General features: G+C 36.6%; 1 protein-coding gene and 1 pseudogene across 4 annotated transcripts in view; one reads left to right on the plus strand and one right to left on the minus strand.

The window, feature by feature from the left end:
• Rnf180 (ring finger protein 180) overlaps positions 1-2027 on the plus strand; it is a 150531-nt gene extending 148504 nt beyond the window's left edge. For all 4 annotated transcript variants that reach the window (XM_040729016.1, XM_040729017.1, XM_040729018.1 and 1 more), the window contains exon 8: positions 1043-2027. In XM_040729016.1, the coding sequence (XP_040584950.1) occupies positions 1043-1242 (200 nt within the window). In that variant the 3' untranslated portion in view covers positions 1243-2027. The remainder of the gene's footprint in view (positions 1-1042) is intronic.
• Positions 2028-6960: 4933 nt separating this feature from the next.
• LOC101829132 overlaps positions 6961-26160 on the minus strand; it is a 57120-nt pseudogene continuing 37920 nt past the window's right edge.

The raw sequence follows: 26160 nt of genomic DNA on the forward strand, positions 1-26160 counted from the left end.
GGTTTGTTTGACTCACACTATAGTCCATCACCAAGGGAAGCCAAGACAGGAACTCAAATAAGGAACCTGAAGGCTGGAACTGAAGCAGAGATCACGGACCAATGGGGTTTACTGGCTTTCTCCATCTGGCTTGCTCGGCTACCTTCTTATAGAGCTTAGATGCACTTGCCCAGAAGTGACACCACTCACAGTGGGTTAGATCTTTCGACGTGAATTATCAATTAAGAAAATAACTCAGTGATAGCCACAGACCAGTTGATGTAGGCAGTTTCTCATTTGAGGCTCCCTCATCCCAGGTGTGCCTAGTGGCCAACCAAAGTTAGCCTTCCCATAGGCCAACCAACAAAAGCAAAAGCACATTTCTGTTGACCAAGTTATAAGCAGGCTCCAGATACTTGCCTAGTAAATATCCCCAAAATGTCCCGAGATGCAGTGTTTCTCAGAAGTGTAACAAGGGATCATGCTTCTGAGATTTGCTTCTCTCCACCAGACAATCCTCTGAGTAGGCCCATGCTTTGAAGAACACAAAAATTAAAGCTAATTTTCTTTGTAAGAGTGGGATTATGTCTGTCCAACTCATTAACGGCTAAAACAAGAAATACATTCTTGTAGAACTTGTTCAATTGACTGCACTGAATAAAATCGTCAAAATAAAAGATGAAAAGGTTATTGTTGCAAGGTCACCGTGTAGTTAGTTCTAGTTGCAGTTGTGATAATTAGGGTTTAAGTTTAGGAAAATGGGTAGGGGAAAATAATCTTCACAAGTCATGTCAGGTGATGCTGATGAGAAGTCTCAGACTCAAAGTCATGGAAAATGTGGTCCAAGTCACTGAGCCAGGCTTGTCTGCCGCCCTGCCCTTATATCCCAAACTGGGACTTCTCACAGTTGCTCGTCATTTAAAAAGCAACTGTTAGACACATAATACACCATTCAGTGGAGCCAAGATAAGCTTTGTTCAAGGCACTGTGACGATAATACTGCTTCCTTTATAATCATGTGTCTGATTTCAGTGAAAAGTAACTTGCCTCCCGTATCTTCTAGGATTCCACAGGCATGCAGCCCCAGTGACCCGGAGGCAGTTCCCCCATGGTGCACACAGGATGGACTACCTGCACTTCGAGGATGACAGCCGTGGATGGTGGTTTGACATGGATATGGTGATCATCTATATTTATTCAGTGAACTGGGTCATTGGATTCATTGTTTTCTGCTTTCTTTGCTACTTTTTCTTTCCGTTTTAGGAATCATCATACTCCAGTATAACTGAACAATCTAAATACAAACAATAATGGCTTAAACATTTTGAGAGTGTGATTTTTAGTTTTTATAATGTTGCATTATAAAAATTGTTAGTGTTTATAGAAATTCTGAGGATAACAGATTTCTTTATTAATGTCTTTAATGTAACAACTTAACTTTATTCCAGAGCTGATCTACCAGCCATTAGGAACAGTGCACTATTAACTCCATAGATTTTACTTTAGGACTTGGGGTTCTAATTTTACAATATCATTTTTATACTTACTATGATTGTAAAAACTGAGGTTTTACCTCCACTTAAAAATAGTAAAAATATGAAATGAATAATCTGGATGGATCATTATTACTAAGATGTTTAGTCAAGCACTACATATTCTTAGGCAACTGATGTGCATTAAAGATAAACCATATTCTCTGGGAACTAATCAAGCAGGGTATATTGCATTTTGATTTCTGAATATATCTACTCTGTCTCCTTCTAGTACCAAAAACCTGACTATCCTTTTTGTAGACTTCATAGCTTTGGTGCAACATTTTTAACTATGATAAGAACACAATGTTACATGCAATCAGACTAACACCCAATAACTATGTTAGAGAGCCATATTAACACTTCCCAATTTCAGATTGAATCACTTGAGAAACAATGACAAATCTGACTTTTACTGACCTAAATGACCAATGCATGTCCAAGCTGTAATTAATCTGGTGATTCATTTAACTACAAGATTGATAATGTGCAATAAAGAGTGGCTTTTACATTTTTTATTGTTGTTATTTGACTTAATGTGTGGAATAAAGAGTTGCTAAAATGGGATTATGGATTTATATAAAGAAAGACTGGTGTTTTATTATATTATAACAATCCGTATACTTGTTTTCCATATTAAAAGAAGAAAATATCTAAATCATTACAGGAAATGATAAATGTATCCTGATTGAAAAGGGGAAAAAAAAGCAGAGACATAAGCTTATGTGTTTACTGGACAATGTTTTTTGAGATCTTGGACCAGTTAGCAGTAATGAACTTGCTAACCCATGCTTTCTGCCTGTCATGCTGTTACCTGATTAAGAAAACAGTATGGCGCCAGGCAGTGGCGCACGCCATTAATCCCAGCACTCAGGAGGCAGAGGTAGGCAGATCTCTGTGAGTTTGAGGCCAGGCTGGACCGACAGCCTCCAAAACAATACAGAGAAGCCCTGTCTCGTAAAACCAAAAAAAAAAGAAAGAAAGAAAGAAAACAGTATGACACTACGGTACTACGGTACATAAGATCTCTCCCTACAACTTATGGCACTAATAATACTACAACTATTCAAAACAGATATGCTGGACCAATTTAGACTGTAAATACTTAAAATTCAGCATAATTGCTGGCTATATCAAATACAAACATTCGGTTGACATGTTATGATTTTCAAAGAATATAAAAGTGGTACATATTTTTACTGTATTTATTCTAATTTCTGTTTTTACAATTATAGCTGTGAAAAATATAATATCAGGCTCATCAAATCCAGAAAACAAAAAATTAAATGCAATTTTAAAAGATACATATATGTTTATAAATTAATATTTATAGCCATTAATTTATGGATAAAAATAATGTGAATGAAGGAGAAATATCAGTCCTCTCACTATACAGATCAAACCAAATACAAACAGGGACATTATTTTAAGAACCTTGAAATCAAATACAGCCATTTTCAGGTAATTCCTGGCTTATATGCCCTAGAAAATATATCTTGATCCATTCTTAAATTGCTTTAGAAGTTTTTTATTATGTGCAAATTAAGTAAGCAAGAAACAATAATATAGAAACATATTTCACAGAAAACATCCATTCATTTAATTTTTGGCACACATTAGTTATATGTTTATACCTGTAACCTAAATACAAACATCTGCATACCCATTGGAATGCAATTATAAATCTCTAATTTTATTTCAAATAATTTTACATTTTAAGAAACTGGAGGGAAAAGGTACAGAATACTAAATATGTTTTTTCTTAGTACTACCACTTTCTAGGAAGCCAAATAAAACCTGGGACGCCCAGACACTGAGACAGGTAAGGACCACAAGAGGCCAGAATGTAGACATGCTCCTAGGTTTTTAGCTTTTCTGTTAAAAACATGGCACATGCCCAGCAATGGTGTCTCGTGCTTTTAATCCCAGCACTTGGGAGGCAGAGGCAGGCAGATAAATCTTTGTGAGTTCAAGGCCAGCCTGGTCTACAGAATGAATTCCAGCACAGCCAAAGCTACACGGAGAAACTCTGTCTCAAAACAAAAAAAAAAAAAAAAAACAAAAAAAAAGCAAAAACCAACAAACAAAAGTAAAAGCATGGCATGTGTTTCATTCTATTCCAATGCAACACAGGCATTTTAGCATCAGCAGGAGACAGAGCACCCGAAGTCTTTCAGGCAAGATGATAGTCACCAAATCCATCCCAGAAATCCTGCCTTTCCCTTTGTCCGGAGGGAGAGCAGCCAGTCTCCCCTTCTGGTCTCCACCAACCCCACTTACATCCTAGCTTACATTATTCACCTTTGGCTGGGTAACTCCATATTCAGTAATAAAATGATTTTTCTTCTGCATTCTAACACGCAATAACAAGGAACTGGTTAATGTTTTAAATATATGAATTAGCTTTAAAGTTGTTTTTAAAGTGCATGAGTGTCTGTCTGTCTCACATGTCTGTGTGTGCCTAAGGAAGCCAGAAGAGGGCGTTGGATACCATAGAGTTGGAGTTACAGGCAGTGTCAGCTGGGAAGACCCAGGTTCTGGGAACCAAACTCCAGTACATGGGAAAATCAGCAAGCACCCTTAACAGCTCAGACATCTCTCTAGCTCCATGAATTTCAAGAAACACAAAAACTCATTGTGTGCCTCTTCAGCATCTTTTATATAATCGCAAAAAAATAATCATTTTCCAATAAAGAGCCAAAGGGAAGAAAAGAAAAATCCTAAATCTAGTAAAATGCAATATTTGTCGCCAGTAATATTATTTTGAAAGTTAAATTTTATGATCTGTAACTAAAAATACTTTGCTTTTACTGAGTCCAATAGTGCTGAAGCCTAATTTTAAACATGTTTGGATATTCACAATAATACCTGAACCAAGCAACATTTCTAAATACTCTTGGGTATTTTAATTTTTTGAGAATTTCATATATATATTATGTATATATATATAACTATATAATGCATTTTGTTCAACTCTAATTCTCATTCCCCTCTTCCAATCCCTCCATCCCTTCAATGTTTTCTCATCCCAATTTCATATGTTCCTTTTTTTTTTTTTACATACAATGAGTTTTTGGCGGATTCCATGGCAGGTGAGGGTGAGCGAGACGGGGGACAAACATGGCAGGCAGACAGAGCTTAAGTGAGAAGTTTTATTAGAAAGGGAAGGGATAGGGGAGAAATACAAAGGAGGTGAGGAGACACCGAGACAGAGAGGACAAAGAGAAAAGGGAGACAGGAAAAGTTCTGTTTTCCCCCAAGGGAACAGCGGGAAAGAGAGGGAAAGGAGAGTAAGTGGGTGGGGGTCTTCTTTAAAGGGGTCCTTTGCACCTGCTTGCAGACTAATACTCACCGAACCCTGGGCTGACCAGGATACTGCCTGAGTGTGTTATGCCAGGTGACAGGGGCAGGCCAGTATAATGCCTGATTCCTTTCACTGAGTCCATTCAGTGCTAGCTCTCTGTGCATGAGTCTGGGACCATCATGTCTACCTTCTCAGGGCCTGCGCTGAAGAAAATTGCCTCTTCTCTCCCAGAAGCCATTACTTGCCGGTAGTTCTTTAGTTAGGAGTAAGAATGTGTGAGCCCTGTTTCCATCCATACTGACATTTCATTTGCTTGGCTCAAGTGTAGGACTGATGCAGTCACGGCCTCTGTGCAACTGACCCTTCCTATTAGGAAAATAGCGTATCGCTGAGCTCATTCACCACGTCTGTTACAGTCTTTCAGCCATCTCTTACATGAGGAGCCCGGAGCCTGGAGAGGAGGGGTAAGATATACATGTCACACTTAGGATTCCGTACTCTTCAGGCTCTTACTCTCTGAACCTCAACCGTTTGAGGGTTTCCATAAAAGCACTATCTACTACCAAAAGGAGTTTCTCAGATGAAGGTTGAGAGATGCCCTCCCTGATCATAAAGGAAGTACTTAGGAGGTGGTTTAATATTCATGTCCATTTCGTAAATAATAGTAGTAAGTTCGGTTCAGAAATGTGCCTGGTATCTTATTGTTCAAATAAAATCCAAGTGTCCTGTGATGACCAATCTTAATTGTCAATTACATGGGATTTAAAACCACCATAGCAGCAAATCTCTTGGTTTGTCAATCAAGGATTTCTATATTAAATTACTGAAGTGGGAAGAACCACTCTCAATGTGGTGATACGATTCCATGGACTAGAGTTCCAAGATAAAAATAAAAATGAGAAAGAAGGTAGAAACAACCTCTTTTCCTTCTCTCTCTCTCTCTCTCTCTCTCTCTCTCTCTCTCTCTCTCTCTCTCTGTCTCTCTGTCTCTCTCTCTCTCTCCTCCCTCTCTCCTCCCTCTCTTTGCCTACTGACTGTACCTGTAATATGACCAACAACCACCTCAGTCTCCTTCCCCATGACTCCTCTGCTGTGATGAACTATACCCTAGAAACATCAGCTGAAATACACCCTTCCTCTCTTAAGCTGATCTTGTCAGGGTATTTAATATATTACTATTGGAAGCAGAATTTTCTACTCTTGTCTTATCCAGGATGACTCAGAAAATAATGTATGTTCACAAATCCACTTCTGAATATAGTTTTGACAAAGAAGAGTGACATGAAGCCTTCGCACTGAGTTCCAGTTCCTTCTGTTAGATAAAAGTCCACTCACCTTAGCCAGGTTAGTGTGCACTGTCCATGTGGTCACAGATGTAATAACTGGATGTGCCTTTTATTTCCCACTTAGAGATGTGCACATGGTCTTCTAAAAGCAGAACTGATTTTTGCCCTAGTTACACTATGCATAGCTCTTATCTGAAAAAATGACGTAAGAGTTAAGGATTGGAACTTTTACTTTACAAATATAATTTTTTAAATGGCCAAAGAAAAGGTAAACTAAGGAAGTATCACCAGTTAAAAAATAACAAACCAACTGTGAATTTGGCTCAGTCTGGTTTTAACTAATTTTTCATATACTTTATTGATAAATACTATACTACTGCCACCTCTTATTTCACTGTGGCAAGAAAGGATACTTTAGTAGAAATGACAATAGCATCTATACTGCATAGAGCCCATGCCTGCCAGTTGTTAACATGAAAGCTCACAACTCCTAACAAGAAAATAGGCTCATGTAAGAACTGTAAAGGGAAGCTTTTTCCTTGAGTGACGCCTTCCCACAAGCCTGGTTCCAGAGCCGCATCAGTCCCAAATAAACACACAGGAGGCTATATTAATTATGAAGATGTTGGCCTTGCTTTTTCTTATTGGCTAGCTCTGACTTAAGTAATTAACCCATAATTGTTAATCTAAGTATTTCTCTTACCGGAGAATAGTTCCGGGCTTCCTACCCCATGGTGTTACATCTTGACTCTCCGTCTTTCCCCTTCCCAGAGTCCTCCTGGACTCCTAGTCCCACCTATCTAGATTCCTATTGGCCAGCAGTGCTTTATTGACAAATGCATAGGACTTCCCCCCAACAAAGAACAATTAGAGCAATTTCCCTAGAATTAACATCAATTCTAGAACAATACAAATAATCGAGATTCTGTAACTATGCCCAACTCTGCTAAAAGTGATGTGATTCATTTGGGCACTAACAAAACATACTAACATGTAACATTCAGTCGGAATCAGAATCCTCAAATGCATTATCACTAATGCTGGGTAAAGTCCGTAGGCCTTGCTTTCTTGCAGTTCTAAGTTGGCGCAAGTGTTCTTTCATATCTGGAGAAATATGACAGATTCTTCCTTCTATTCCAGGCACTACGATGGCTCCTGATTGTTCATCTGATTCTTCCTCAAAGGCTAGAAATGAGGTAGAACCAGTTAAAATATATATGGTCTCTAAAATAAATATTCTAAAATCATAACTCTTTATCAGAATATATGAAATAAAGCTTATAAACAGTGATGAATCAACTATTGAACCATGAGTGAAACTCCACTGAACATACTATGAAACTTATAATCAAAACTGCATTACTCATTTTGGGTTTTAAGATATTGTATACTTCAACAACAATAAATGTTTAAGGAAATTTATTTGATTTGAACATAAAACAATATATATACATATAGAAACATCACATGATACAGCATAATACAATGTTTATATGTCACTTCCCTCTCAAATTCATGATTCTTATTTAATTATTGGGGTGTGTGTGTGTGTGTGTGTGTGTGTGTGTGTGTGTATACCCAACTGAGACCATTTAGTCATGAATATATTTGATAGCTTTTGTATTGTTTCCCACTTTCCATTTTTGAAAAAACTTTGACAAAAAGTATAGTCAGTGCATTAAGAAACTCTGCTTTCTTGTGTTAAAAAAAGATAACTCAGTTTCTTCCAAAAGGTATAATTATAGCTTTTCAGAACTTGGATATATTTAGGGATATAAGTATTTATCAAAGAATCAGCCAATTATAAAACTAATTATGATTTGATCAGATTTTTCCTTGAGTTGTTGTTAAAGTGACATTATAAAGAGGATTAAGCTAAGCTTATCAATAAATGAGGATCTATATGCCGAGGCACAGTGTTTATCAAGTAGGAAAAGACAGAAATAAGCTAATTTGACAGGTTATAATTTTTCATCTAGATTAGAAGATAACTGCTGTAGAAGCAGCTGAAGAACATGAAGCAGAGAAACCTAAAAAGGGCACGATTTCCTAGAACATAGCTTTTGATTCTTGTGCATCCCTTGTAACTGTAGTCCCTTATGTCTACCTTTCACCTTGGAAAATAAAGGTCAGTCTTTATTCTCTTCATACTTTCTCAGACACCAGAATGCCCACCTAAAACCAGAGTTTAAGAAAAAAATTTACTCAAAGAGAGGCACAATGAAACAAAATCATACTGTCACCTGTCAGTGACGGTGACTTGTGTGTTGTCGTAATCAAACTCATTCGATGGCCTGAAACACACTTCTTCTTTCCTTACAAAATTTTTATTGATTCAAAGTGATTCATGACGACTGTAGACAGCAGTTGCGCGGTTTCAGTATCAAACATTCAAGGGCAACTTTTAAACATACTGTAACCATCTTTCCTCTGAAATACAAAAATGTAATTCAATTTTCTAAGCCAGAAATAATGAATAAATCAAATATATTTTAATTTATTCCCATAATTCCTTTCCTATGTATTAAAGACATTATTTTCTTTAAATCGAAGTTAATATACTTTAAATCACTGTCCTCCTCCATAGATCTAGGAATGGTAACTGTGACCCTGTTGTCCCATCTCTATTGTTGAACAGTCTTGAGAATAAGCCACCTACAATCTCTAAAGAGGGTTGTAAAGTTAACTGAGAGGCACTGTTTAGAATAATACTTTAGAATATAATCTGAGATTTACTAAAGGGCTCTCAGCATTAGAGCACACAATTATGCATCCAACAAGGTTCGCAGCCTGCCTCTGGGACTCCATATCAAGTAGTAGGGAATTCATATATAAAGCCCTTAAAACCCAGTCATCTATGTTTCATTCTAAGTAACAAAATATTATATAACTGATTAAAGTATATCTAAAATAGGAATGGTAAATGTTTTAGAAATATTTATCCCTATTTGAATTTAGAAATTTGTTAAAGCACTTTGGGCTACACGTTTCTGGCAACATTTGCCTGCTGTTTAGGGAATAATCAGCTTGCATGGATTTTAGATGGCCTGTATTTTTAAATCTGATAGCATGAAACAATAACATAATGCTTGTATACCATGAGATAAAATTAGTTCAATTCATGAATCATAAAAAACAATGCGAACATTATTTTCTGGGGTTCTTAAATCATTAAAAGAAACTCAAATATGTGTGGACATGAGCATGTATATTAGCATCAGTGAACTAATCTCACATTTACTATGTACTCCTTAGTGGCCAGAAGATAGACTTTCTTTTTCCACAGGTACTGTCCTTGAATTTTCAGTGTCTCTTATGGCTCGGTGTCCTGGTTCTGTATTTTGATCAAATCCAAATTCTATCCCAGCAACCTGAGGAAATCTGAAATGTAAAAACATATTCTCAGATAATTCTGCAAATACTAATTATAAGTGAGAAAATATTAGAATTGAAGTGAGTGATATCTCTCTGCTACTTGATATGCAAGATGCATGCAGTCAGTGTGCATGGAACAGAAGCTGTCCTGTGACCTCTGTTTCCAAAAGGCAATCAATGAAAGCCCGCTGAGTAACTGTATCCTTATTTCCTTCTACGCAAAGAAAATCTTCTAATCTCCTACAAATGAACTACTGTGAGTGCCATCTCCATTTCCATCCTCGGTTCCTAAAGGAATACAATGATGAAAGAGACTCTGTGTGTGTGTGTGTGTGTGTGTGTGTGTGTGTGTGTGTGTGTGTGTGTGTGTCTGTGTGTCTGTGTGTGTTTAGTGTCTAACTACAGCCCCTTATAAACTTTAGAAATGCCTGACTCCTGTTAATATTTACTATTACTCCCATATTAAGAAATGACCAGCTGGGCTTGGTAACACAGACCTAAAACTCTGGCCATTTGAGAGACTAAAGCAAGAGTGTCACAAATCCAGCATGGATTATACAGTGAATCTAAGGTCATCCTGGGCAGCTTGGTGAAAATAAAGATGGGTTGGCAGCTGGGGCTATAACTCAGTGCTGAAATGTTCATCTTAAATAGATGAGGCTAACAAGATTTTTCTAATACAAATCCTGCTGTTTGAAATGCTGTCATCTATTACGTGTCAGCCTTTGGGCTAAGATTAAGCAAAGAATACTGTCATCTAGTTAACAAAATGGTTGTAAGTCGGAAACATGATTCACCCATTCAGATAATTTAGAAAAAGGCAAGCACTGGCTGTGAGAGCATTTTTCTGGGGAAAGAAGATGTAGAAAGCTAAAAGAAAAGGACCAATGTATAAATTGCATATCTAGTCGAAATATCCTCCAGAAATGCAGGCATTCTCGGAATAAAAGTTAGGTAATTCTTTACCAGCATTTATGCTTTCCAAAAAGTTTTGACAGAATTTATTGAGACCAAAAGGAAATGACACCAAAAAGTAAATTTGGAAAACCAGAAATGAAAGGAAAGTAGTAGAAATGGAAAATACCTGGACAAATAAACCATTCTCTTGAATGTTCAATGTTTGAAAGCAAAGTTTAAACTATTATATGCAATTTACAACATTGGTAGGTGTAATGTGTAAAACATAAAGAGGGTAGAAGAGCGCTGAGCACTACACAGCGATGAGTGTCTACATTCCACTTAAAGTGACAAGTAGCTCTGTGGTTCCAGAGAACCTGGGTTCAATTCTCAGCACCCACATTGCTGCCAATGACTGTCTGCAATGCCAGTTCCAGAGGTTCTAACTCCCTCTTCTGGCCTCTGTGGGCACTGCATATGTGTAGTGCACAGACACACACAGCTGTACATATAAAATCTAAATATTGACAGCTGATCTGAATAAGGGAGAGCTCTTGGACCCCAGACCGACAGCTGGGAGGCCAGCATGGGACTGATCCGGACCCCCTGAATGTGAGAATCAGTGAGGAGGCCTGGGCAACCTATGGGGCCCTGGGCAGTAGATCAGTGTTTATCTCTGGCATACAAACAGACATCGTGTGTCCGTAACACAAAGAGGGATGCTCTTTCAGCCTGGACTCTTAGGGGAGTGCGGACCCTGCCCTGAGTGAAATGACAGACTCTAGATATCCCCTATGTGGAAGGGAGTGGCAATAGGGTGGGAGGATGGGGGGGGATGGGGGGTGTGTGAGGGAGGAGGGGAGGGAGAGGGAACTGGGATTGACATGTAAAACAAGCTATTTAAAATTATAATAATAAAAATAGAAAAAGACCTTATAAAAATATAAAAAAATAAAATAAAATCTAAATAGTTTTTGGAAAGCCATCTGTAGTAAGTTAAATGTCACATATATATTATATGTATATTATATATTAAAAATCTATACATTAAAACATTGCACTAAACATTTGTTGACAACTCACAGAGAGGTAGGAAAAATAAGGAATGAAAAAAACAGCAAAGACAACATAAATACTAAAAATTTAAATATTCCATAACAAAGTAATTTATTGGAGTCAAAGGTTTAAATAAAAATGGAGAAATTATGACTCTAAATATAAACTACAAATTGTATTCTGTTTTATAAGTTTCTAATTTTTACAAAAATGACATGAATATTTTAAGAATAAGTGAATGGACAAAAATAAACAATACAAAGACAAATCAGAAGAAAATTGGGTTGGGCATATTAAACCCAGAGCATACTGTAGAACAAAGAGATAAAGCAACAAAGGATGAAAGGAGAACAATATTTTTTCTTTAAAGTAGGGAGATAAGTATTTTATGCTTCATAAGCCATACTGCTTTTGTCACACAAATCTAACTCATTATAAATTAAGCCATGGAGAATAGCTAAATGAATAAGCTTGGTTAAGAGGAAACAAATTTTTCCGGGCAGTGGTGGCGCACACCTTTAATCCCAGCAGAGGCAGGCGGATCGCTGTGAGTTCAAGGCCGGGCTGGACCAACAGCCTCCAAAGCAATACAGAAAATTATTAATTATAATAATAGACAACTGAATTTAAAATAAATGCTTTAACTTTTGGAACCTTCACCTTATATAATACAAATGAACAACTAGTCAATATGTTATAACATTGAATATATATGTACCTAACAACAAAGCTTCAAATACGTCAACCAAAACCTAACCAAACCGAAAGAAAAAACAAAAATTTCAACAAACTAAAGGATTGAACATACCTTACTAATATTATAGTTGGTAGAAAAGTTGCAAGGATTTAGAAGAACAGGAACAAAATCACCGATAAAAAAATATACACTGGTGTATACATTGAAATTTAATCAAGGTGCATTGTATCTACAGCCAGATCATGAAACAAATACTCCAATATTAAAGAATGAAAGTTCCAAATAATATGATTTCTGAGTAGAAACTAGAAACCAATGGCAAAAGTAACAAGGAAATCTTGGAAACTGAAATCTCTATGTATAATTAACCCACAGATAAGCAAGAAAATCTCAAAAAAATTAAGTGTTCTGAGTTAAACCTGGGTAAGAACATCATATATCCAAAGTTTGTATGATGTCACTAAAGTAGAGTTCATAGAGAAATTAGTAACATTAAGTGTTTATAATAGAAAGGAATGATCTCAAATATGCAACTGAAGCTTCTACCACAATAACTAGAGAAAATGGGTGAATAGTCTGAGGTGACAGTTGAGGGGAATTCTTAGCAGACAGCACAGACTGTTGGGGACAGGGGCGTGAGACAGCCTGTGCATCAGGAGTTAAAAGATGGGTTTCTTATTAAGTGAGACAGCAGAAGTATAGTTCACATGTGACAGGTGGCTTGAGTTGGAAAAGGCAACGTTGAGCCAATTTGAGAATATGCCTCCAAAGTACTTGAGATCATTTTCTGTGGGCTAAAGGGAACTGTTATGTAATTTTAAGCAGAAGCATCACATTAACTATGTTTTAGGAAAATAAGTGGTGCAGTGATATGTGGAGAATACTGTCCTGTGGACAGTTTGCTGGAGCTAGACAAAGATGTTTCTAACGTATAATCAGTTAATCAAGTTTCAGATAGAAGTTGATTAGTTTGTATGAAGAGCTATTGTCAGAAATTTGATTAAAATTAGATGCAAAGGTATTCTCAAATATCTTTAAATTGCATTGCGGAAAAAATACTGATATTTGGAACTAATTAAAGCACTCTCCCAATTATGTATCAGGCTCAGCAGACTGACTAGTATTGCTTATTCTGCATGCCTATCTGCTCACATTGACTTCATATCTTGAGCCTAACATTCATCTCTATATATATATATATCCATCCAATTATTTTCTTGAAACATCATTTTCTACCTCTAATTCCATTCATAAGGAGACTACAAATCATTGTCTCATCACTGAATTTGCACACATCCATACAAGCTTTATCATACTGTCCTGGTTATTTTGTTGTTGTTGTTGTTAACTTTGAACCTCTTTGGGAAGAGAAAATGATCCCACTAGATTGGTCTGTGAGCAAGTCTATAGAGCATTTTCTTGATTGATGGTTAGTGTTGGAGGGCCCACCTTACAGGAAAACAGTAACACTCTGGCTGGTGGCCATGGGTATTATAAGGTAAGCTTCTCATATGGCTACTAATCAAGCCATAAGTAGCAAGCCAGTATATAGCTTGCCTTTATGTTCCTGCTGAGAGTTCTTGCACTAACTTTTCTCTCATTGAGGGAAGGATGTAAGATGAGTGAACTCTTTCTCCCCAAGTTGCTTTTGGTCATGGTGTTTTATCATGGCAATAGACTCTACATTATACTTTATAAATAAAATTTTGGGGCTCCATTTGTAAGATCATGTGGCACTTGTCTTTTTGGCCTATTTAACTTAGACGATGTCCCCAGAATCATAGAGGAGTTGAAAACAAATTTGAATAGAGAAAGGATGCACTGGAAGGAGGACAATGTTAGGATACAGGAAGGTAAGTAAAAAGTTGTGTGGAACTGTTTGCTAATAATGCTAACAATCCTGTCTCATTTACATAACTCCACTTGAAATTTTATTTCTGCTTCAATAAATCAAACTGTAAGAGTTCTTATGTACTATATGTTTTAAAGTAAACACACTTTGTAGAATATGCACATTTAACATATGTCACTGTGGAGTAAGCACACTCGTTTTTAAGCAGATGATGTGACATAACTATAATCAGCTGGAAAATAAATATCTGGAACTATTCCTCCTAGCAACTGTAATTTTATATCCTTGAGCCCCATTCCTGCACTTGAGCTCTGATATATATATATATATATATATATATATATAAACACTTTATAAATAAAATTTTGGGGCTCCATTTGTAAGATGGCGCTTTTCTCCTTGGACCTGGCCTATTTAACTTAGAAGATATCCCCAGTTTCATTCACAATCTCACAAATATGAAGACAGGATTACTTTCATTTATATGGCATGATAGCATTCCACTCAACCGTTGTTGATCTCAGTCTCCACTACTGTAGGTAGTGTTACAGTGAGTGTAGGTATACATTTATTCCATTAACATATTGGCTATATATTCAGGAATGGCACTGCTGAACTATAGAATAAGTTTGATCTTTAGGTATTTAGGAATCTCAATGCTGTTTTCTAGATTGGCTCTACTAATTTATATTCCTATACATAGTGCATAAATATTCCCTTTCTCCGAATCTTTATCAGCATCTATTATTACAGAAGAACTAAGTGAATGGTAAAATATCCCATGTTGTTGAAATGTAATATATGAAAGAGTTAGGATGGCAATGCTAACCAAATTGGTATATATATTCAGCTCAATCCATATAAAAATCCTTTCTGTAGAAATTATTAACCTGATTCTAAAATTCATTTTTGAACTGTTAAGAATACCAAATATCCAGCCGGTTGTGGTGGCGCATGCCGGTAGGATTTGCTGAAGAATACCAAATATCCAAAGAAATTATTAAAGAAATTGACTATGTGGTTTTAAAACTTCCTACAAAGGTAAAGCAATCAACATGATGTGGTTCTGTCTATGTGGACAGACATGTACAGCTCAACTTGAGGGAACAACTGTAATGAACATTTACACTTGTGCTAAAAATGATTCGTGGAAAGAGACCAAGATAACCCAGTGGAAGAAATGAGTTTTTCCAATAAATGGTCTCAAAAAACAAAGTATTGAAAAAGTTATGTTGGACCATCATCCATCCTCTCTCTCTGTCTCTCTGTCTCTCTCACACACACACTCTCTCTCTCTCTCCTTTCTCTCTCTCTCTCTCTCACGCGCACACACACACACACACACACACACAAATTAATCAAAACTAAATCAAGACATAAAGGTAAACCAGAAACTATGTAACTCTCAAAGACAGCATATTAGATACTGGCTTCACAAAAATGACAATGAAAGCACAAGTAAAAGAAAAAAAGATTTTTCAAAACCTCATTCTTCAAATGCCATCAGCACAGTGTGATGGTGACATTATGGTGGGGAAAATGTTTACTAATCATAAATCTGATGAGACTTAGCTAGAAGACTAACCCAATAAGTTTTTTTTCAAAAGCAACCTTTTCAAAAGGGAAATGACATAAGACACAGCTCAAAAGGAAATATACAAATAGCCAGTAAGCACATGAAGAGATGCACAGCATCAAGAGCCATTGGGGAGATGCCAACCGACATCACAAGATGTTGCTTCACAATAACTAGGACAGCAAGCCAGCTAGCGTGGAAGGTAACAGGTCTTGGCAGAGAAGTGGAGGAACTGGAGCTCCTAGGTGACACATTGCTGGAGAATATTAAAGCAGCGCAGTCACTTTGGAAACAGTCTGTCAGTTTCCATATGACTCAGCACCTAAAGCCCTGTATGTACCATATCTGAGATTCCAATAAAACACTTGGCACATGTATTTTTGCAGCAGCATTGTTTATAATGGTGGAAAAGGTGGAAACAGTTCAAATGTCCAGCAACTGATGGATGGATAAATGTGTTATTACCCTTACATGGTGTGGCACTTGCCACTAAAAAGAAATAAGTGCTGACACTTACTACAGCATGGATGAACCTTGAAAGCATGCTCAGTGAAAGAAGCTAGTAAAAGGTCACATTACAGGACTGACTCCTATAACTGAAAAAACAGGTAAACCTAAGAGACAAAAAATAGATTATATTTGCAGAGAGCTGAGGGTTTGGGAGGGAATGCAAAGTGACTGGCAATGTGCACAGTTTATTTGCAGAGTGAAAAAATGTTCTTGACTTGGTTCTGACAGTAACTTTACAACTCTGAAAAGCTAGAAAACACTCAACTGCACAGAAATGGAAGTATAATAGAGCATGCTAATTATATTCCTATACATATTTTCAGTCAAATTTGATTTAGTAATTTATGAATGCATGTTTCTCTGAGTTCTTTCTCCAAGGGATTTCTTTCATATTTTTTCTGCTTATAACTCTTGCCACTATAGTATCCTATCACAGGTGCAATAAGATGATACCTTAGATTACAATATTTTCAGACTTCTGATTTAAGGCAAGAACACAAAAGAGAAACACCCACACCTCTAAGTCATTTAAGTATGCTACCTTAACATCACCTATCTAAAAACTCTAGTGAGATCTGAATATAAAAACTAGACAGTAAAGTAATACTTTATTTTTCAAGTAATTTAAAGGAAGAGAAAAACTGGGTTTAGGTACTTAAATACTGAAATTCAATACCTACACAAATATACCTACATAAAACTAAAAATAATACTAAATTCTAATAACAGCTTATTTTTATATACCAATAACTTTTGCCACTCAACATTATTTCGTAACAATAAGAGAATTGGAGATTTTAAAAAGTATACTTACATATTAACATTAATACTTTAAGACTTTTTAATTTTAAAATCTAAAATGTTAAGGCATATGTAAATTTATCTTTTTTTCAGTTCCATTTTAGAAGTAAGTACATCATTTAGTAGAAATGTATGAACATACCTCCCATCTAGAACTGGGTACTTGTAAACCCCTTTTCAAGTGCTTCAAGTAGCTGAGCACCTGTTACTCTAATAACCAAAACTGGATCCACTATGGGAAGTGCAGCCAAAAGGTCATACAGAGTGAAATTCCCTGGTGGATGTATTCTATCAGATCTGAGAGTGCCTACAATGATGCAAAAATGGAGAAAATATGTTTTAGTTTTCTCCATGATATAGTACTTTGATGACTCAATGTTACATTTAAATTCAGAACCTTACATCCTCAGGACAAAAGGCCCTAATCAGGCTTCCAATGTCTTCCTCACATGTACTTCCAGCTTAATTTTATATGTAACGTATTTGTTTCAGAATATTTAGTTCCATGTTAACTCCCATGTTCTTCTTAAGTAACAAATTGTAACATTACAACTGGAAAGCCATAATATTCTCTCCCTACACCCACAGAACCAGGCCTATGAATTTCAGAACAGATCTTCACAGGCAGCAACAACAAAAAATTTCACTCTTGGAAAATGATTTCATGGACTATTCTAAACCACTCATATGTCAGGTTAAGAACATTTCTATCTTCCATGAAAAAACAACGAATTCTAAGTTTATCATTAGGATGTTAAGCAGTGTTACACTGTAAACTTTGAGGAGCAGAAGGCAGAAGCTAAAACTAGGGACCAAACCCAAGGCCTGGCACACACCAGGCCAGAGCTGTCCACTAAGTAATATCTCCACCCCACAGTCCAAACTGAGGAAACAATTGGGCCCAATCTCTGTACCCAGACAATGCCTGAAGCTCTTGGTTACAGCATACGAACTAGAGTTGTTTTTAGAGTATTGCTTTTAATTTTCTACAGTGACTCAGAATCTTTAAGATCTAAGCCTACCAACTTCAAACAAAAATGGTGAGACTAAGAGTCAGTCCCTATCTATGAGCAGGAAGCTTTTACCATTCCCTTATTAAAGAAGTAGGAAGGCAAGACTTGGCAGAGCAAGAACTTCAGATGAGAGACTTCCATTTAGTCAGAGCTTAACACCACACAGTTTAAGACAGATGAGTGACAGCACTATCTTCATAGAAATCTCACTGATGCTTTGGGTTTCAAATAAACTGAATCTGCTTCCAAATCCCTCATCATGACAGGAAATAGGTAACTGAATTTATGAAATTAATAAATTTTCAAAGTAGGGCTTCACAAACCTTAAAAATACCTAGTATTACTACAAGTTCTGGATACCTGATTTTAGTCATTTCAAGTCCCTTTTAACATTGAAATCGCCTGAATTAAGCAGTGCCACATCAGCATGTGTGATCTCTAACATTGCATTCATCACCAGATTTCCAAGATTGCTCTCACAACTTCTTACAGTAATTTCACAGCCATCTAATTCCATATCGATTGGGCAGAGAACTTCTTCTAACATATACTAAAAGAAGAAAAATAGCTATATAAATCCAACATTCCTTGTGTTTTATTGATTTCTTAAATTAATTTTATCCACTTGATCATTTATTTTTACATTCAAGTTAAAAATCAACATAACTTACTGGAACCCTTTTTTTCTGTAGCACACTATTAAAGGGTTACCAAAACACTGAGTACTCAACAGCCATTGACTTTTAAAGCTATGTAATAAGCCATGCTATCATACAGGTTTGAAGCCTCCATCGTAGTCTTTTAGAGCCAAGAATCTGTTATAAAAATAGATAATAGCAACCTGATCCAACATTAAACAATTAATTGTTTCCAACTGAAGCAAAACAGATACCTCTAGAGAAAAAACAGCAAAACTGAAAGCTCTAGAACAGAAGGAAGCAAAGTCACACCAAAAGAGTATATGCCAGGAAATAATCAAATTGAGGGCTGAAATCAATAGAGTAGAAACAAGCAAACAAAAAACAATACAAAGAGTCAATTTACCAAAGATTTGGTAGAAAAAAAGCAGATACCTCTAATCCTATAGAATTAGCTCAGGTGCCAAAAGTTATATTAAGCAATACATGCATAGATGTCAATAGAGCATGGCTTATGCTTCATAAATCTCTCGCAAAACTAACATACACACACACACACACTCAAACACATACACTCACACACACACATACCCCTCTAAGCAACTACATTTTGCCTAATATGCTTAGGGAACCAGTAAAAGGCAATCCTTAAGTTTTGAAATACATGTAATAGTTTAAGCAGCCTGATGACAAATCACTTAAGATATGAAATACATGTGTAGAAGAGAAGGAAGTAAAGCCACATTTTCATTACAAACTGATGTGACACTCACATGTGCTTCTGTATTAACCAAGTGATTACCATAAATGACAATCTCTTTGTTAAAGGCATAAATTCTTGCAGAATTCGAATACAGAAAAGCATTTTAATAATATCCAGTAAAATAAACAGAAATGTTAAAGTGCATCTAAATTACTTTTATTTACAAAGTCAAAAAATGTAAATGGGATGTATAAATTTAAAAAGATAGGAAACTATCATGAATATTCACAAATCTATTGTTGGTGTTGCTCATCACAATCATGGCTATCATGCCGTCTACAACGCTGTCTAAAATGTGGTCACCCCACAGCTGAGCAACATATGCAATACTCACCCACCTGTATGTTTTGAGTAAAATCTCTTACTACTGCTTTGATATATACATCTTCTTCCAAATAACTCACAACATCCATTTTCTCGAATACATATTGGAAAGAGGCATCAAACAGCCATATATTTATTTTTGTCAGATTTTAAAAATCAGATCCACTTTTGACAATCCAAGTTTCATTCACTCTCCTGACCCTGTATTCATGGTCATGGCCTCCCAGAATCAAATCCAGCCCTTCTGCTCGCTGGGTGAGCCTTGTGTCATTTCCCCATTTCATGTGTGTCATTGCAATCACGAGATCCACTCCTTCTTCTCTTAGTTCCAGTGCTAGCTCATTAGCAGCTTCGGCATAATCTTTATAGTTCACATTAGACTTATTAACTGTAGCCAGAGTATCAAGCCAATCTTCTTCAACTAGTCCCATTAGACCAATTTTCAGATTGTTCCAATTAACTATCTTTTTTACTGTACCATGTCCAAGAGGTTCAGAAGTAAATCTGTCATGGACATTACTGAGAAACCACGTAAAGTGCATTTGTTTCATATATTCTTCCAAAATATCAATACCAAAATCAAACTCATGATTTCCTAAAATAAAAGATAAAAAACATAAACGTTTAAGTTTAAACAGCAAGGATGTTTTTCCAGTCCCAAGCATATTGCAGTTCTCCATAAGGTAATTTCTAATAGGTATGAGACTTCATGTAAAGAGCAAGCATTTTGATACCTATATGTTTAATTAGCCTGATTTTCATTTATAAATACTGTGATTTTTAGAAATATTTGGCTATAGAATGTCTCTTAGCAATCTAGATAGCACTGTAGTCCCAAAGAAAATCTTAAGTTTGGAAAAGAACCCTTGCAATATGGGGAAATGCAATGACATAACTAAAGATTGCTCAATAACACACTAATTTAAAGATTGTTTTAGTGCCTATGAGCATGCAGATATACTTCATAAAAAGGCATAGTTTTATTACTAACTGAAAATTTCATAAAATTTAACCACACTATGAAAAGAGAAAAATCCTGGTACATCTCTACTGTATTTTCTAAAATAAGTATGTGTCACAAGGGTAAATAAGTAGTAACTATGACAATAAAAGCCAGGATTGGTGGTACAGGCCTACTGCCCTAGCTATTTGGGAAGCCGAGTCAGAAGAAACACAAGTTCAGAGCCTAACTGTGTTATAAAGTAAGTTCATGGCTAGTTTGGGCAATTTAGTAGTACCTTATCTCAGAAACTTCATATCCACATTTAAAAGAATGAATCTAGAAAGACTAGAAAGACTGAGAGACTGTGGCAACATGAGAGAGGCTACCCCATTTTAAGGCATTCTAGAAAGGAATCTTGTGATCATAAAAACAATACTATGCAAACCACTACTGTGATAGATAACCTTTGCTGTCAATCGGACTGGGTTTGGAATCATTTAGAAGATGGTTAGACACACCTTAAATATAAGTGCATCATATCATGAGCTGGGTACCTAAGCAGGGTAAAAAGGCAATGTGTGAGGTCGCCCTTTGGCTGCTTTCTGATCCATCTAGATGCAAACAACCGGCTGCATGCAGCTGTTGCCCCAGAGCTGCCCACCACCGTGGACTGTGTCCTCTCAAACCTCCATCTTTTATGTTGCTTGTTGTCAGGTATTTGGTCACAATCACAGGAAAAGTAACTGAAACTTCATTAACAGATTTAAATGCTGAAGGCCATCCCTTCCGTGTCAGGCACGGTTCCTGGACTTAAACACAACAGATATAAAACAGACCGAGCGGGGGAGAAAGATAAGTGAAGTGCATCCTCTGGGCTGTTAGCATGGACATCAAGGATGTGGAGAAGAGGGAGCTTTGCATGCTGTCAGTGATAATGTAGATTAGCACAGTTGTTTCAGAAAATAATAAGAACGTTCATCAAGAAAGTTAAAAATAGAACGATTATTAAGACCCAGAGATTCCACTTCTAAGAATCTGTCCAAAGAAACTGAAATAAGTGTGTGAAAGGGTTATCTGTTCCCCCATGTTCATTGCAGTTTTAGACACAGTGGCAAAGATTTGGAGTCAACTTCTGTGTTCATCAGTAGAAAGGGTATTTTAAGTCTATATATGCACAATGGATTATTACTCAGCCTTTAAAAAGAATGCATTTCTGTGATTCCAGGAAGCATAAGCAAGTTGACAGGATATTCTAAGTAGAATGTCTGTTATGGAAGGACTGCTGCATGCACTTATTTATATGTGAGATAGTTAGGGCTGGATGTATTTGAGGAAAGAATAGAATTATGGCTATACCCAAGACTGGGGTAAGAAAAGTCTATAGAATAGGGATTTGTCAAAAACAAGAGAACCAAGTTACAACTGAACAGGAGAGCTGTGCACACGTGAACTCTAGTCCATACTGATATGACAGCTCAGATGACTGACAAGAGGCTATTTCACATCAATGACACCAACAGTACTGAGTGAAATAAAGAATGTATCAGTTCATTTTAACATTTTACTCTGTTGTATATTTATGTCACATTGTATATTAATTTATAGCATCACATACTCATATTTGTAAGTAATTATAACACCAATTAAAATGTTAACTTAAAATTTTAAAAATTAATCAAACAGTAATTTTATTCAAAATATACATTATAAACATTTTGTTTTATGATCAGAACACTAAAACTAATTATATTTTGCATTTGTTTTACCTTTAATATGTACATCAGACTTCTAATGCAGCTGAAGACTATATATACTTCAATATTGATACAAACTCAACCATCATGAATTCATATACCAAGGCATAACTGAGATTCATTAATATGGTCTCAGTTGCTTTTACTCATTTGTTTTCTGTTTTTCTAACTTTTATTTATTTGTTTTCTATTTAATTTATGTAGTATAGATGTATGCTTGTAACACACCTCAAAGGCCAGAAGATTGTGTATGATACTTGAGGTGGAATTACAGACTTGCTACATGGGTATGGGATCAGAACTCTGGTCTTCATATCTGTGCAAAACATGTTTAGCTGCTATGTCATCTCTCCAAACTCTGGAAGTTTCTTTTTTAATATAATTTTTATTTAAATTAGAAACAAGCTTGCTTCACATGTCAATCCCAGCTGTCTCTCCCTCTCTTCCTCCCTTGTCCCTCCACCAGCCTCCCCACCCAATCCTCACACTGTTCCCCAGGGAGGGTGAGGCCCTCCATGGGGGATCTCCAGAATCTGTCATTTCATCCAGGGAAGGATCTAGGCCCTCCCCCATGTGCCCAGGCTGAGAGAGCATCCCTCAATGTGGAATGGGCTTCCAAAGTTCATTCGTATGTTGTGGTAAATATTGATCTATTACCCAAGGCCCCAGAGATTGCCAAGGACTCCTGACTGACACCACATTCAGGGGGTCTGGATCAGTCCCATGCTGGCCTCTCAGTCATCAGTCTGGGATCCAAGTGTTCCCCCTTGTCAGATCCACTGTCTCTGTGGGTTTCTGGAAGTTTCTTTTTAAAAGGTATTTCTTATAAGCTGTCTAGGCACCCAAACACTTGACCGCTTCCACTTGTACCTGGGAAGTTTATGCCTCTGTGCCTAACCACAACCATTAAAAGCCAGAACTACTCCTGGCTGGACCAAAAGAAGGCAAGACCAAAACCAACTCTGGAACAACCTGATGCGAGAGTGACATGGCACATCAAACCACTGACACATGCTGTAATAGGTGCTTTTAGTTTCCCAGAGGTTGACTCAGGTCCCTGCAAACTCACAGGCCAGTAAACAGGTCCAGCCACAACTTCCCATCATCAGTTTGCCATGAGAAGCTCATAGTATACCACAGACCAAAGAAGACAGATTATTTTCCCTTTAATTGAAAATAGATTCTTTTTTCATATACACTCATTATACTTTCCCCTACTCTACTCCTCAAAGTTCCTCCTCACCTCCCCTTCCATCCAGATCCACTCCCTTTCTGTCTCTCATTAAACAGAAAAAGAACAGTCTTCCAAGAGATAACAAACATGATAAAATAAAATATAATATGATGAAGCAAAAAAACATCATATTGAAGCTGAGCAAGGCAAACCAATAGAAGGAAAAGGGTCCCAAGAGTAGGCACAAGAATCAGAGATTCACTTGTTCACACAGGAGTTTCATAAAAACACTAAGCTAATAGCAATAATACATACACAGAGGACCTGCATTGTAGACCCTATACCTGCTGCTATAGTCTCTGTGAGGTCATATGTGCCTTGCTTAGTTGACTCAGAGGGCCTGTTCTCCTGGTGTCCTCTACCCCCAACAAAAGAAATATTGTTAAAAGCAGCAAAATTTCCCAAGTCCAGGAACAATATTTTCACGATAGACTCAAAACTCATACTTTTTAACTTTTGAGATTATAATTCCATCATTTGCCCCTTCCCTTTCCTCTCTCCGAATATTCCCATATACTCCCTGGCTCTCTTTCAATTAATAGTCTCTTTTAAATTATTATTTCATATATTAGGAATACATTTGTATATATAGGTAAACATATATGTGTGTATATCTTTATATATGTATGTATATATATTTTGACATATATTAATACAACATGATTCATTTCAACAAAATAAATGAATTTTCTTCAAAATGTAGGTGAGATGGTGATGAAACAAGAAGAAATGAAAAAAACAATGACATTCATGCTTGGAAATACAACATAACCTTAGACAAAACTCTAAAAAATGAAAATTACTAAGGGCTGTGACAATGAGGCAGAAGGGGCCAAGCGCAGAAAAGAAATGCTTGCCTCTACAATGCAATGTTTTGGTTACTATGCCTTATAACTATATCACCTGAATACATATTTACAAATATCACATTTTTTACAGGGCATTTTAATGAGGTGATGCGGTATGCACCTTTGGCAGACCTCACCACATATTCACTCTCATCTTTCTCTACCCTGCTCTGGTTTTGAGTATTTCAAGTTTAGTAGACTCCATTAGCTGATTCCTTCTCCTGGCCTATTAGACTAGGCCAATGGTAGATACAGGCAGGAAGCAAGAGAACTGGTTGGAATGAAGAATAAGGTCAAGGTATATATTGCTCAGATGTCTCCTATCTTAAAGGTCACTGTAGATTGGCTGTGTGCTGTGTTGTATCCATGTATCCATCCTACCAGCTGACCTAATGCGACTCGCCCCTTACCTTTCCAGGACTCATTCCACATGTAATTTTAATATTTCTATAACCACATTTTGAAAAGAAATCAAGAAAAGCAATTTTGCATTCTTGCTTTCATGCTGTCTAAATGGAATTTCAGCACTCTAAATTTAAAGCAGTCACTCATTAAGAGTTCAAAGCTATCTCATACCTCCCTTAAGTATTTCCTTCTTTCCCCCATATCTTTAAAGTCCTTTTACTAAGCTGTCCCTAAATTTATCACATGAATGTGTGATCTATTTTTTTGTAAGAATGAAACTCACATACTTTAGAGAATGATCAAGAAAAAGCAGTATGCAGAGTGGGATAGTTACAATGTGATCATAACTACATGAAAAAAATGACATGAAAGAAATAAGAAATACCATAAAAGGCGAACCTAAATGATGATGTTTACTTAGTTTTTTGTTTTTGATTTTGTTTTGGGGGGTGTTTTGTTTGTTTGATTGGTTGGTTGGTTTTGATTTTTCAAGACAGGGTTTCCTTGTGTAGTCCTGGCTGTCCTGGAATTCACACAGTAGACCAGGTTTGTGAACTCATAGCTATCAACTTATCACAGCATAGTGTTATCTAAGAAGAAATTTTCAACTGAGGGATGCGGAGGTCAGATTGGCTGGAGACAGGACTGTGGGGAATTGTTTTGATTGTTCATCATTATAGAAGGATTCAGCCCCCTGTGGGAAGCACCAGTCAATGGGTCCTGGATTGTATAGCAAAGGTAGTGAAGCGATGAATCTGAGAGAAAGCTGGCATGCTGTGTTTCTCCAGTCTCTGCTTCATTTTCCTGCTTGAGTTCCTCAATGATGGACTGGAACCTGGAAGTGTAAATGAAGTAAATCCCTTTCTGCCTGCCCATGTTGCTTTTGGTCAATGTTTTATCACAGCAACAGAATAAAACTACAATAAATGAAATTATGATTACTTTATATTTCTTTAAATAATTTATAGTTCCCAAATTGTATTAAATTACCTTAAATTAAAGACTTTAAAAATATCAAAATGACAAAAATGCAGTATATCAGCAAAGCTGATTAGTCAAATACAACCAACAGGTATTGGATGCTTCCTCTCACTTTCTTAGAATAGAGCCCACTTGCAGCAGGGGTTGGAAGGGAGAGAACCTCAAAAGAAAATGTGGAATCAACCAAATGGAGGATTTTGGTCTAAACAGGATGGCAAATCAACTGATTGATTCGTTGATAATTTACTAGCAGAAGAAGAACTGCAGCCAGGTTCCATCTGTGATGGCAAACAATCAATCAAGATGCAGAAAGTTCCAGAACCAAGAGTGGCCATAACACTCTGCCTAGTCTATGGCAAGACATCCAAAATGTTCCAGAACCTTCTGAAAGA

Source organism: Mesocricetus auratus, unplaced genomic scaffold (genome assembly GCF_017639785.1).
Source record: "Mesocricetus auratus isolate SY011 unplaced genomic scaffold, BCM_Maur_2.0 Super-Scaffold_100020, whole genome shotgun sequence".
Lineage (NCBI taxonomy): Eukaryota > Metazoa > Chordata > Mammalia > Rodentia > Cricetidae > Mesocricetus > Mesocricetus auratus.